At 40.1% G+C, this 14,241-nt stretch overlaps 1 protein-coding gene across 1 annotated transcript in view; it reads left to right on the forward strand.

Annotated features, from left to right (window-relative positions):
* Positions 1-280: 280 nt before the first annotated feature.
* The window catches only part of LOC119821766, a 33,856-nt gene continuing 19,895 nt past the window's right edge, over positions 281-14,241 (forward strand). The window contains exons 1-7 of the mRNA XM_042055580.1: positions 281-332; positions 1,295-1,330; positions 1,912-2,217; positions 7,463-7,501; positions 7,641-7,775; positions 9,941-10,129; positions 10,220-10,352. Of these exons, the coding sequence (XP_041911514.1) occupies positions 296-332; positions 1,295-1,330; positions 1,912-2,217; positions 7,463-7,501; positions 7,641-7,775; positions 9,941-10,129; positions 10,220-10,352 (875 nt within the window). The 5' untranslated portion in view covers positions 281-295. The remainder of the gene's footprint in view (positions 333-1,294; positions 1,331-1,911; positions 2,218-7,462; positions 7,502-7,640; positions 7,776-9,940; positions 10,130-10,219; positions 10,353-14,241) is intronic.

Genomic DNA, 14,241 nt, shown 5'->3' on the forward strand with positions numbered 1-14,241 from the left:
TAAAGTAGATATAAATATTGTAACTGTAATTCTTACTTGATAACTGTTTTGTTATATGTAATTTTACTATGTTAAAGTTAAAGCCTTTCTTTTTTGTTTAAACAGAAAAAGGGGAAATGATGGAGGACTCTCATTGGCTAATAAAGAAACTGCCTGGCCCATTTGATTGGCCAGCCCTTAGGTGGGTGGAGTAGACAGAACAGGAAGAAGGAAGTGAGGTAGATAGCTCAGTCAGATGCTATGCCTCTCCTAAGTTAGACAGACTGCCATGCCTCTGCTCAGGGAGAGAGATGCGATGGAGCCAGTCGTTCAGACATGCGGAACCTTTCCTGGTAAGAAACCACTTTGTCGTGCTACACAGATTATTAGATATGGGTTAGTCAAGATGTGAGTAAGAGGCTGAAAATAATGGGCCAGGCAGTATTTAAAAGAATACAATTTGTGTGTTGTTATTTCGGGGCATAAACTAGCCGGTGGACGGGAGCTGGGCGGCGGGAAGCCGGCCAGCAGCTCCACACTACAAGAACCGAGAGAACAGCTGTATTTCCTATCTCATTTTTGTGTGTTCTCTTCTTTGCCCATCCCCAAGATAAAACTCTATGTGAGCTGCAGTGAGTGGCTTACTGTTTTTTTCTGTTGTTGTCTGCCTATATCACAAACCTGAATATTTATGAAGTATTCCCAGACTGGTTAGATGAATGGCCATGATGAGGACCTCACAGCTGTGTGCATACAAATAGATGGAAAGCCTGAAGGAAAGCACATGATGCAGCTGTGTAGGGCAATCACCTGCCATCAGTCCTCCTCCACTGGAAGGGGCCAATAGAACAAGGGAGACTCCAGTTATGTTGGTTGCTATGATTGAGGTCACACCAGGCAAATGTTGAGTAGTATTGGGGGAGGTGAAATTTGTATGAGAAGTGACTGCAGAATGTGGAGTTCATCCAAGTCAAATTACCAGCAAGATGAATGCTAGTTGCTTTCATTTCCCTTTTCTGTGTGGATGTGACTTTTCAACAAACTGATGGGAAATGTTCAACCCCTTAAACCCAAACACCTTGCTGGGTTGTCTGTTCATAAGCACAGTTGGAGCTACTGAGAAGAGATACCATGATTTTCACTGCCACAGCCATGCTCTGTCTGGGTGAGATATGAAGAGGGGAAGGAGATTGTATTGTTTGGGAATTGCTTGAGAGCATGAATGGACTTCTGGAAATCCCAGAAAACTAAGGGGGCTCTTGGGATGGGAGGGTCTGCTCAGTGAGAGATAAACTCACAGGGAACTCTCTTTTAGGACTGACTCTGGGATTCAGGTCTCCAGTGTTGGCAGGTGAGTGTTTTCTGCTGTTTCAGATCTTTGCACCTCACTTGGAAGCAGGGGCTAGCTGAAAGGTGAGCAATGTAATGGAGAATAGGAAAGATGAGCTAGTCCTGCAGAAACCAGGTGGGTGCTGAGACTGAACAATGAGATCTGCAGGTGGGGGATCTAGGACTGAACCTCTGATTTCCTTGCAAGGATCCATCCCCAAGCTATCCTCAAGGTTCAGCCAAACTTTGTGGTCCTCAGAGATATGAAGATGGCTATCTAATGTGAGGGGACATCAAGGGTTCACAAGTACCATGTATATAAAAAGAGATGCACCAATCTCTGGTGTAAACAGACTCCACTGGAGATTAGGAACTAGACTTTGTTCCTCTATTAAATAGTATCATTGAGGGTTATATGCTGTTATTATGAAAACCTTGATTTATCAGAGCACAGTGACCTTCCTGCAGCTGGTGGTGTCACAGAAGGTTATGTTTAGAATCTCCAGTGCAGGCTCTAGCCATAGGAAAAGAGTGTTTCCCTCACATCTCACATCTTACTGTGAGGCTGTAAGTCCATTAACATATTCTCTCCATCTCTTCTAGGAGATCCCTACAGCAAACCCAAATTGTCAGCCCTTGACAGCCATGTTGTGAATGCAGGAGGGAATGTGACCCTTCAATGTATCTCATGGCAGAGATATGATGGGTTTATTTTGATCAAGGAAGGAGAACCCAAGTTCTCCAGAACCCTGGACTCACAGTATATTTTCACTGGGCATTTACAAGCCATGTTTTCTTTGGGTCCTATGACCTCCAGGAATAGTGGGACATTCAGATGTTATGGCTTCTACAAAAGAGAGCCACAGAACTGGTCTATGCCAAGTGACCCCCTGGAAGTACACATATCAGGTGAGTCAACTCCATCAATGACTCGATCATTTATTGAGACCCTAAACTATATGCCAAGAGTCCTGCTGTCACGGGAATGGCTTGCTAAGTGGTGTTTCTGTCTCCTAAGATTATCAGAGTTTTAAGTTCAGTAGCACTTCAAGGGAAGGATGGGAGTTGGCAGATTATTTGACAGAACCACCTCAACACCAATGTCAAATTCCTCAGATCTGGCTAGGAGTCACTCTCTCCTGTGGAAACCTTACCCTCTTGTATTCCTTGGGCATTATCAATGATGTAACCATTCTATCCCTTGAAGTGAGATGTGAGTTCTCCAAGTGCCTTGCCCTTCAGCCCTATATTGGTTTCTCTTAGGTTGATTTTTTCAGAATCTTTTAGCTTCCCCATAGGGACTATTACAGAAACTCAGGGTCACATGTCCATTTCCCCAAATTGTCAGCTCCAGTTACTTACTGGACTTCTTGTCTGCAGATGAGGAGCTTAACAGGTCCAACTAGTGACCCAAATACTGCACTTACTCTGTGGAGAGAGCCAAAGAGGAGACAGGACTGATAATGGATGTGACTTTCAGGAAGCAAGAGAGATGGAGATAGAGAATGGAATAAAAGAAAAAGGTCAGAGAAAATAAGGAGACAAAATCTTCATATTTCAGTCATGATTAGATGTCAGATCAGAATAAGGGTAAATGCTCCCCCATCCTTCACCCTTTTTCTTTCCAGGAGAGCTCTCTGTCACAATCCTGATCTCAGAAAATTAAATAATACTGCTCTGCTAATCACAGAACCTGAATAATTCTCTCCTTATGTTCAAATACCCACATGTCTAGACCCCAAAACATAGCCCAGTCTGACCAGACAGAATTCTCTGAGTGCTGTGCACTCTAGACCTGCATATGTTATGAGTCTCAAGGCTTTTCTCCATATATCATGTTACACACTAGTGACCCATAGTTCTTACAGTCTCCGACCTAACATTTCTGAACTTATAAATTTACTTATTGTGTCTATCCCAGAGAACTCTTAGACTGGAAGGAAATGAGAGGGCCTAGGGAATCAGCAACAGGGGATATCCACTGTACCCCACCTTACTTCAATGCCTTCTTGGGTGTTTCTACTCTATTTTTTTGTTATACGTGCATATTGTTTCTCTTTTTTAGATATTTATAAATGTGAACTTTTTGATAACTTTGAAAATTTTCCAAAACAGTAAAAAACAAGATATAATTTTTCTAACACTTCCACAACAGTAAGCTCCTCATTGATGGCTTTTTCCTACATGGGAAATTGAGAGGCCATTGCAATGTCTTTTTATAGAAGAGCAATTCAAGAAGCTCTGAGCACATAAAAAGAACATTATATAGACCTAATGGCATTTATGTGTTTGTATTTATGTGTTTATTTTGTGTATGTGTTTGTGTGTGAACAGCTAAAGAAAAATAGGTCAGTGGTTTGAAATAGAATAAAGATGTGTACAGAGAGAATTTGAAAGGAAGAAAGGGAAGGAAGAAAGGATATAGCTATATTATGACCTTTAATTTTTTAACAAGCCTACACTAAACCTAGATTTAGATAGTTATCAATTACTGACCCTCCAGATAGTTCAGATTGTCATGTCTCCTCCCACCATCAGAGATATGAGTTGGCTACTATTCTCTGACCAGTATTTTGATCCTTTTTAAAAACTGGTTGTGGATTCTGAGGGCAGAGTCTAGCTCCAATATTCTCTAACCCAACTAACATAGAACTATCTACCTAGCAAAAACTATTGGTCCAGTCAAGTACAAATTAGTCTTGGTGAATTTTTTTGAAAGAGGGAAGAATTTGAAAGATGGTTCAGCATTTTAGAACACTGGATGTTCTACCAGAGGCCCAGGTTTAATTCTCAGCGTCCACATGGTAACATATAATCATCCATAACTCCAGTTCCAGGAGATTCAACACCCACTTCTGGATATTATGGGTACCAGGCATTCATGTGTTATACATACATACATACATACATACATACATACATACAGGCGAGGCATTCATATATATAAAATGAAAAAAAATATTTTGAAGAGGATGTTAAATTGGGAGGGGATTGAGGGTGGTTCTGAGATTTAGGAGCAGTAATGGAAAATGAAGGTGATCCAAATATACTGTATGCATGCATGACATTCTGAACAAACAAAATGTATGTATGCAGTGCATTCTCAAAAAACAAAGTATACTGTATGTATGCATGATATTCTCAGAAAACAAGGTATATTGTATGGAAGCAAGGTTATAATTTTCCTGGCCTTCCCTGTCAGTACTCTGTCCCTCTAAGGAACAGCTCCACCCATTCCCAATCTCTCCCTTCCCCAGGGAAGCTGGCTTCCACTGTCTTCTGTTTCTCTTCACCCCAATTCTTCTGAGGAGGCAGCTTTCTGTCTCTTCCATTTTCCCTTATTTTTTCTCCTCTTCCCCCCTCTGTCCTTTCTTTTTCTTTCTCTCTCCTTGCCGTCATACTCCTTGCTCTCCATTCCCCTCCCAATACTCACTAAATAAACTCTCCATACCCCTGCAAAAAGCTATTGGCCTAGCAAAATAGGATTGCAGTACAATATGGGTGAATTTAGAAGTAACTCAAGAATTTTGGTTTTGTTCACTTGTAGCTAGATTAATAGACTATTTACCTGCAGATTTATGACAGTATAGGAGAACAGAACTTGATGTTCAGAAGCGTTCATTTCTGTTATTTGAACTAAAGTAAGTGAAATTTCCAGAGATAGAGACTATTTTACTTAAAAAAATCACAGAATCAGGATTCACTTCAAAGGAAATTTCCACACAATGACAATTTGATGGACCATTTTATTATTGACTTCAGTGTTAAAATTAGGCATGCATTTTTCTGCTATCAATTTTCTACAAATAACTACCTGGTGTAGGAGGTCTTCTGTCTATGTGTTGCTTTTATTGGTTAATGAATAAAGAAACTACCTCGGCCTGTTGATAGGGCAGAGTAGAACTAGGTAGGGAAAACTATACTGAATGCTGGAAGAAAGAAAGCAGAGTCAGGAGAATCCATGTAATCTTGCCAAAACTTTACCTGGTAGGCCACAGCCTCATGGCAATGCACAGATTAATGAAGATGGGTTAATATAATATATAAATTACATAGAAATATGCTTAAGCTATTGGCCAAACATATTGAAATCAATATTTTTTTCTGTGTGATTATTTCGGGATTGAGCAGCCAGGAATAAACAAGTGGCTTTGCTATTATAACCACCTTCTAAGAGAAATACAAGCATAAAAAGATAATTTTTTTCCTTTCCTTATCAAACAATTTAATTTTTAATTGACTTAATATATAATACAGAACACAGGTTTGTCATTTCTTAAAGATTTTTAAAAATAAATTGATATAATTTTTTAAAAACTAACTTTTCTCATGTTACCTACCAATCCCAGTACCCACTCCCTCCCTTCTTCCACCACCCTCCACATTTCACCCAACCACTCTCCCCATCGACTCTTCAGAGAGGGTAAGGTTTCCCATGGGAAGTCAACAACATCCAGCACATTGCTCTGAGGTATGACCAAGGTGCTTCCCACTACATCTAGGGTGATCAAGGTATCCCTCCAAACAGAATAAGTTCCAAAAAGTCAGCACAAGCAGTAGGGATGAATCCTGGTCTCACTGCCAGTGACCCCACAGTTTTTGCCAATTTTACAACTGTCACATTCAGAGGGCCTAGTTTGGTCCTATGCTGGTTCCCAGCTGTCAGACCAGAATTAGCTCAGGTAAGCTGAATCAGTGGGTATCCACATCATTGTCTTGACCCCTATCTTCATATTATCATTCCTCCTTCTCGTCAACTGAACTTTGGGAGCTCAACTCAGTGTTCTACTGTGAATCTTTGCATCTGCTTCCATCAGTTGCTGGATCAAGGTTCTATGATGACATTTAAGATAGTCATCAATCTGACTACAGGGCAAGGCCAGTTCAGGCACCCTTTCTACAATTGCTTAGAGTCTTATCTGGGGTCATCCATGTAGAAATTTGTGAATTTTTCTAGTGCCTGGTTTCTTGCTAGTCCCATAATGGGTCTCTCTGTTGGGGAGGTTGACCAATCCCTTAACTGAGGGGCGAGGCCACTCCAGGGCAAAAAATACCTTTAAAAGAACTGGGTTTGGGTAAGCTCCACCCTCTTGGTTCCCTGCTCTTCGCTGGAACCTTGGCTCTGTAAATTTGCCCCACTTCCTTCCTTTATTAAAGCTGATTATTTCGGACAAGGCTAGTCTTGGTTATTTCCCACTGCTGCCCGACCGCCACGCTACATCCCTCAATTAAGATATCTCTTTTATTGCTCTCATCTCTGTCCTTCCCCTGTCTTGACCATCCTTTCCCCTCAAGTTCTCCTTCCCCATTCTTTTTTCCCCTTCTCCTCCTCTTCCACCATTCCTTCTCTTCCAACTCCCACTTTTTCAATTTTCTTAGGAGATCTTATCTACTTCTCCTTCCTAGGGGGATTCATATATGCTTCTCTTATGACCTTGTTTCCTAGATTCTCTGGGTTCATGAACTATAGGCTTGTTATCTTTTCCTTTTTGTCTAATATTCACTTACTAGTGAGTACATACTGTGCTATCTTTCTGGGTCTGGGTTGCTTCACTCAGGATGCTTTTTTTAGTTCCATCCATTTGCATGCAAATTTCAAAATGTCATTTTTTTTTACCAGTGAGTAGTACTCAATTGTATAAGTGTATCACATCTTCTATATCCATTCTTCAGTTGAGGGGCATCTAGGTTGTATCCAGGTTCTCACTATTATGAACAATGCTTCTATGAACATGAGCAAATGTTCAATAGTATGATGGAGCATTCTTTTGGCATATGCCCAAATATATTGTTGGTCTTGAAGTATGCTGATTCCCAGTTTTCATCATCCTATACTCCATACTGAGCAGAGATCAAAGCAGGCTTCATTAATTCTGAAGTGGGAGTTTTTTTTTTCATTCTTAGCTCTTAGGAGTAAGATAAACTTTCTTCCAAATTAACTTATACTTAATTTCTGACCAAATAGGGAGCAGTGGAATTATAGAATTTATTAAGAAAACCACAGGGAACTCTGCCATAGCAGGGAAAGGATCTTTAAGAAATTTTGTGATGAGAAAATTATGCAAGGAATAAAGAAAATAACATGAAACACAAAGAGAGAGGCTCAGGACTCCTAAGTACTTCATACATCCTACCTCTTTCACTTGTTTATCAGGAGCATCTGAGATGATCAACTCATCAGAAGTCAAGATAGGTGAGTAATGGGAGTTCTTCATTAAGGGGTGGATGCAGAAAATTAAGTTTCTCTCAATGGAGTCAGGTGATGAGGGTGGATATCCACTCTTCTGGGAGTGACCTTGGTCTGCCCTGACTTATTCATATACAATCTCCAGCTTCACAACCCAAGCATCATACAGTGGACAACTTCATCCGGATGGCTATGATTGGCTTGCTCCTTTTGCTGTTTGGGATTCTGCAGCTAAAGACTTGGTACAGCCAGAGATGGACCTTACACGCACCAGGGAGGTAAACAGAAGAGACAGCAGCATCCTTCTTGGAGGAAGATTCTGAGAATGCATCTGAGGATTTAAAGGGTTTCTGTAAGAAAATCTGGAGTTTATGTTGGAAACTGTTTTCAGTATTGTTTAGGGAGCAAGTGTGGTTTGGATTCAGGAGAGGCCTGGGTGTTGGGGTACAGAGTTTTCCCCTTCCAGATTAGTTTTCTTTTTACCGTATTGTGGGCTGTTCTTACACAACACAAGGGAAATCCTATCCTGTAGCCTTGTTGGGTCCCTACCCTCATGCATCTTCTACTTTCCCTCACTTTAATGTAACATTTTCTTTCATTGTAAATCACCACATTCCTCAAGGACTTTGAGAGTCTTTCTTTACTAGTGAGAACAAGGTATTTGGCTCAATAACAATAACTATGAGCATAAAACAGATATTAAAAAGAAAAATGACTGAACAAACTAATGAAGTCTTGAAACTCTCTGGGACCCTTCACTCTTTACTATATGTTGTTTGTGTGGTTTCTACTAAAATGTAAAGACTTGCCAGCCATCAATGGGTCTTGAGGTAGATTGAGTCCCAGGTTTCTGAGAAACTGCCATACTGTTTTCCAAAAAAGTAGCAGATAAAATCTCAATTCTGAACATCTATGCTTCAAATACAAGAGTACCCACATATGTAAAAAAAACTTTAGAAAAGTTTAAATCAAACATCAAACCCCACACACTAATAGTAGGAGACTTCAACATCCCACTCTCTCTTATTGATAGGTCAACAAGACAAGCAACTTAAAAGAGACATAAGAGAACTTATGTCATGACTCAATGGACTTAACAGACATCTATAGAACATTTTACCCAAACACAAAAGAATGTACCTTCTTCTCAGTACCTCATGGAATCTTCTCTAAAATTGATAACATACTTGGTAACAAAGCAAATCTAAACAGATACAAATATATTGCACTAACTCCCTTTATCTTATCAAATAACCATGGCTTAAAGTTAGAATTCAACTACAATACTAATTGCAGAAAGCCTACAAACTCATAGAAATTGAACAATGCTCAACTGAATCACCCTTGGGTCAAGGAAGAAATAAATAAAGAAAGACTTCCTAGATTTCAATGAAAATAGATGCACAACATACCCAAACCTATGGGACATTATAAAAGCAGCATTAAGAGGAAAATTCATAGCACTAAACACCTACATAAAGATAGTGAAGAAAGCTCACACTAGTGAATTAACAGCATACCTAAAAGCTCTAGATCAAAATGAAGGAGACTCACCCAGGAGGAGTAGATGACATGAAATAATCAAATTAAGGACTGAAATCAATAAAATAGAAACAAAAAAACAATACAAAGAATCAATGAAACAAAAAGCTGGTTCTTTGTGAAAATTATCAAGATAAACAAACTCTTATCCATACTAACCAAAAACCAGAGAGAAAGTATCAAAATCAACAAAATCAGAAGTGAAATAGGGGACATAATAAGATCATCTTAACTTTACCGACCTCTGACATGCCTCAGTAATTCAGAGATTGCCTTGAGAGGAAGGATCAGGAACACAGAAAGTGAACCAAGAGACAAAAGGATATATTGATGCAGAAGAAATTACTAGTGCCCTGGAAAGTATCAGGACTCTACTGTTTTTTTTTAACTTTTTATTTATTTTTTATAAGTTTTGCCTCATGTGTCTTGGTCCCATTCATCTCCCCATTCTTTCGTATCCACCCTCTGCATTTGTGACACTACCTCCACCAAAAATAAATAAAATTTAAGAGAAAAGAAAAAAGAGCAAGAGAGAGAGAGAGAGAGAAAGAGAAAGACAGAGAGACAGAGAGAAACACAGAGAAAGAGAGAAGTCTCATCAAGGAGCTGTAATGTGACACAGTGACTCACACTGTATATCCTTTAGTCCATATGTCTTTGCTTGCAAATGTTCATTGCAAAGAGTCATTGGTCTGGCTAAGGCTTATTGTTTCTATTACACTGTGCATACTTGTCCTTCACTGGGACTCCTCTTGGTTATCATATTGTTGCCCTGTGTTGTGGAGATCCTGAAGCTTTGTATCTGAAGGACCACCCCCATCATGCACCTCAGGATATCATAGATGTGGTAAACATTGGGGTTGGCCAACTCATAGCTGTGGTTCTGGTCCTGGGTGGTTGCAGGGTTGGTCAGACCGACAGATCTCCCCCATCCTCACCACCAGGGTGACCTCTCCAGCAAAGCCCTTGCTAGTTCACCTTATGATGCAAGGAACATGAGGAAGTGCTCTAGCTTCCACACCTCCAGGGCTGGCTCACCCATATCTGCACCAATAGAGCCATATCTACAGTGTTGCCTATGCAAGGTGGAAAGTCTGCTCTTCTGAGTGCTATAACTGTTGAGGAGCAGTGACAGCTCTCATTTACTTATTAGTTCAAGACTAGTTCTCCCTCTTGCCACAGGCAGTGAGGGGGGCACATCTGCCCCTTGCCCACACCACCATATGGCAGATGAGCGGTGGGGCTACAACTTCCACATTCACATTCTGTCAGTTCTACTGCCATCTCCTCTTACCCGCTCTACTGTGCTGCCCAGGTGTGGTGTAGGGATGGCTCTCTTGAGTGGCAGCTGATGAGCAGCTGGGTCAACTTCCCCCTTGCTGAAGGCTGCATGGGGGGAAAAGGATGCTTGGCTTGCCTCTTATACCAGAGTTAGGCAATTCTGTATGGGAACCAGAGAAGAGGAAGTTGCTATTGCAGAAGTTTCAGCATGGTTCTCACAGTGAGTTGCATGGTATAGGGCGGGGTAACATGTGTTTATGAGTCTCAGAGGAAAGATCTGTTTTTCTCCTGTTTTATGCTTTGGTTTCTCTGCTCTGAGAAATTGCTAAAGTATTAATATGAAGCCAGAAAATATGATTTTATACAACAAAGCCCTGTTAGATATTGAACTCTGGGTGGGTTTTGAAATGTGCTCAATGAAATAGTGTAACACAAAGTATCAGTTATTGGGTAAGGAGATTCCTATGATGTATCTAGGCTAGACAGATCAACAGAGGCAGAAAGCAGCATCTGAGAAGCATGTGCAATGGAAGTGAATATGGAATTTATATGTGGTTCTCTTGGGAATGGTGGCAATGTTGAGACTAGAGATGGTTAGTTTTCTGAATGTACACTTCCCTAAGTGTCCCTTATCCTTACATTCTGTACATCTTTGCCTTTCTTCTAAAGATTCACTATTGCTTCTCATGTTGTAGGAATGGGGTCACGGATATAAGACATCAGTGAGCCATTCTCACCACATTGGGTGTTGAAGTTTGGGTTCTTTTTTTGAGGAATTAGAATACCAAATTAAAGTCTTCCATAACATTGGATTGCCTGACCTTCCCTCTAACAATGAAATAAAGTATATCATTATCATAGTCTGAGGGAAAAAGAATGGAAGCTGTTACCTGAACATTGATAAATGCTCTTTCTGTATCTTAAACCAGTGAATATCCTCCAGTGAGCATTAGTGCCTTGGTCTCATGAGATTTTGAGGGCCATGACACAAATATAGAAGATAGCAATTGATAATTCAGATGTCAACCCACCAGATATATAATTGTGTGGTGGAGAGAACCTCATTCAAGCAAGGCATATGAGACCACTGACTATGGAAACTGACTGCTTCTGTCTGTAAATTCACATGTTCACAAACAACTGTGGTGATGGAGGATTCTCATTGGCTAATAAACAAACTGCCTTGGCCAGCCCTTAGGTGGGTGGAGTAGACAGAACAGGAAGAAGGAAGTGAGGTAGATGGCTCAGACAATTGCCCCGCCTCGCCTCTCTGGGGCAGACCGCCGTGCCTCTCCTCAGGGAGACAGATGCAATGAAGCCAGCCACCAGGACAGACGTGCTGAATCTTTCCTGGTAACACACCACTCGTGGTGTTACACAGATTATTAGATATGGGTTAGTCAAGATATGAGTAAGAGGCTGAAAATAATGGGCCAGGCAGTGTTTAAAAGAATACAGTTTGTGTGTTGTTATTTCGCGTGTAAAGCTAGCCATGCGGGAGCCGGGTGGCGGAACGCAGCCCATTGCCTCCTCACTACACTGTGGAATTTCTCCATACTGTGATTTTTCATGTAATTTGTACATAGAATCTCAGGGTTACAACTCAATCTTATGGGCACATATGTTTATAGATAGAAAGATGACTTCTCATTAGTTTGTATAATTGCTTCATAACCAGATCTATAACCACAAGCACCATAGGACACTTAGGCCCTGTTTTTTATCATTGGCTCAAACTGGCATAAAGAAAATAATTTCTTCTCAGTTCTAAGATAAGCCAAATACAATTAATTGATTGAAAACCTCAAGAGAAAATTTAAAGTAGTCTGAATGTCTCTATGAACAGATTGCAAGTCAGACTTTCACAGATTATGTTCAAGGACAGAACAGAGGTGCAGGTGTCCGATTTGTTAAATCAAAGTCTTTTAGACACAGAAGTGGCCTGAAAGTGCTGTGCCAGTTTCTCCAGCCAGGACTGGATGATAACAAAGACCAACAGCTAGTCCATACTCAATTCCTTAGCAATTAACACACTGTACAAACTTCTAACCTCAGATTATGATACAAAATTCAATGCTCAGCTAACCAACTGTTTATGCTTAAGTCCTAAAATTTATATGGAGGATAAGAATAACAATATCTACTTAGCCAAGTCCAGAGAGATTTACATTGGAAAAGTTTCACAGACAGCCAGGGGTACAAAAGATAGTCTGGCTTCACAGCCTTTATAGTCAGGGCTACAATGATCTTAACTCACAACTGTGAGTCAAAAAGTTACAAGCTTCTGCCCTTGTGCTCAGGGGCTGCAGGATAAGGAAATGCGTTTTTAGGTTTGGGATGCCTTCAATTCCACTGGCCATGGAAGTTGCCAAACACCATGTCCCTACCTATGTGTTGTCGTGATAAATAGCTCTGCTCATTATTGTTGCTTCAAGGAATGAATTGTGATCCTGAGAAGAAGTTTATGTAACCTTTTTATATTAAATGAAGTGTGTTGTTGAATATGTATATAAAAGCTAGGTGAACAAAGAAGTTAGAGAGAATTGGAACAGGAGAATTGGAGCTATAGAATTGGAACTAGAGAACGAGAGCTGGTAGAAAAAAGAGCACAACTTGGAGATAAAGGGGATTCGAATTGGAAAGGAAGAAGTTAAACTTTCGCTATTTGCAGATGATATGATAGTGTACATAAGCGACCTCAAAAACTCTACCAAAGAACTCCTACAGCTGATAAACACCTTTAGTAATATAGCAGGATACAAGATCAATTCCAAAAAATCAATTGCCCTCCTATACACAAAGGATAAAGAAGCAGAGAGGGAAATCAGAGAAGCATCACCTTTCATGATAGCCACAAATAGTATAAAATATCTTGGGGTAACTCTAACCAAGGATATTTGACAAGAACTTTAAGTCTTTGAAGAAAGAAATTGAAGAGGATGCCAGAAAGTGGAAGGATCGTCATTGCTCTTGGATTGGGAGGATCAACATAGTAAAAATGGCAATTCTACCAAAAGCAATCTATAGATTCAATGCAATTCCCCATCAAAATCCCTTCAAAATTCATCATAGACCTTGAGAGAACAATAATCAAGTTTATATGGAAAAACAAGAAACCCCAGATAGACAAAACAATCTTATACAATAAAGGAACTTCTGGAGGCATTACCATCCCTGACTTCAAACTCTATTACAGAGCTACAGTATTGAAAACAGCTTGGTATTGGCATAAAAATAGAGAAGTCAACCTATGGAATTGAATAGAAGACCCAGATTTTAACACACAAACCTATGAACACCTGATTTTTGAGAAGGAAGCTAAAAGTATACAATGGAAGAAAGAAAGCATCTTTAATAAATGGTGCTGGCATAACTGGATGTCAACCTGTAGAAGAATGAAAATAGATCCATATCTATCACCATGCACAAAACTCAAGTCCAAATGGATTAAAGTCCTCAATATCAATCTGAACACACTGAACCTGATAGAAGAGAAAGTGGGAAGTACTTTACAACACATGGGCACAGGAGACCACTTCCTACATATAACCCCAACCGCACAGACATTAAGGGCAACATTGAATAAATGGGACCTCCTGAAACTGAGAAGCTTCTGTGAAGCAAAGGACACTGTCATTAAGACAAAAAGGCTACCTATTGACTGGGAGAAGATCTTCACCAACCCCGCAACAGACAAAGGTCTGATCTCCAAAATACATAAAGAACACAAGAAACTAGACTTTAAAATGCTAATTGACCCATTTAAAAAATAGGGCTCTGAACTGAACAGAGAATTCTCAACAGAAGTTCAAATGGCCAAAAGACACTTAAGGTCATGCTCAACCTCCTTAGCCATCAGGGAAATGCAAAACAAAACAACTTTGAGATACCATCTTATACCTGTCGGAATAGCTAAAATCAAA

This window comes from Arvicola amphibius, chromosome 8, assembly GCF_903992535.2.
Source record: "Arvicola amphibius chromosome 8, mArvAmp1.2, whole genome shotgun sequence".
NCBI lineage: Eukaryota > Metazoa > Chordata > Mammalia > Rodentia > Cricetidae > Arvicola > Arvicola amphibius.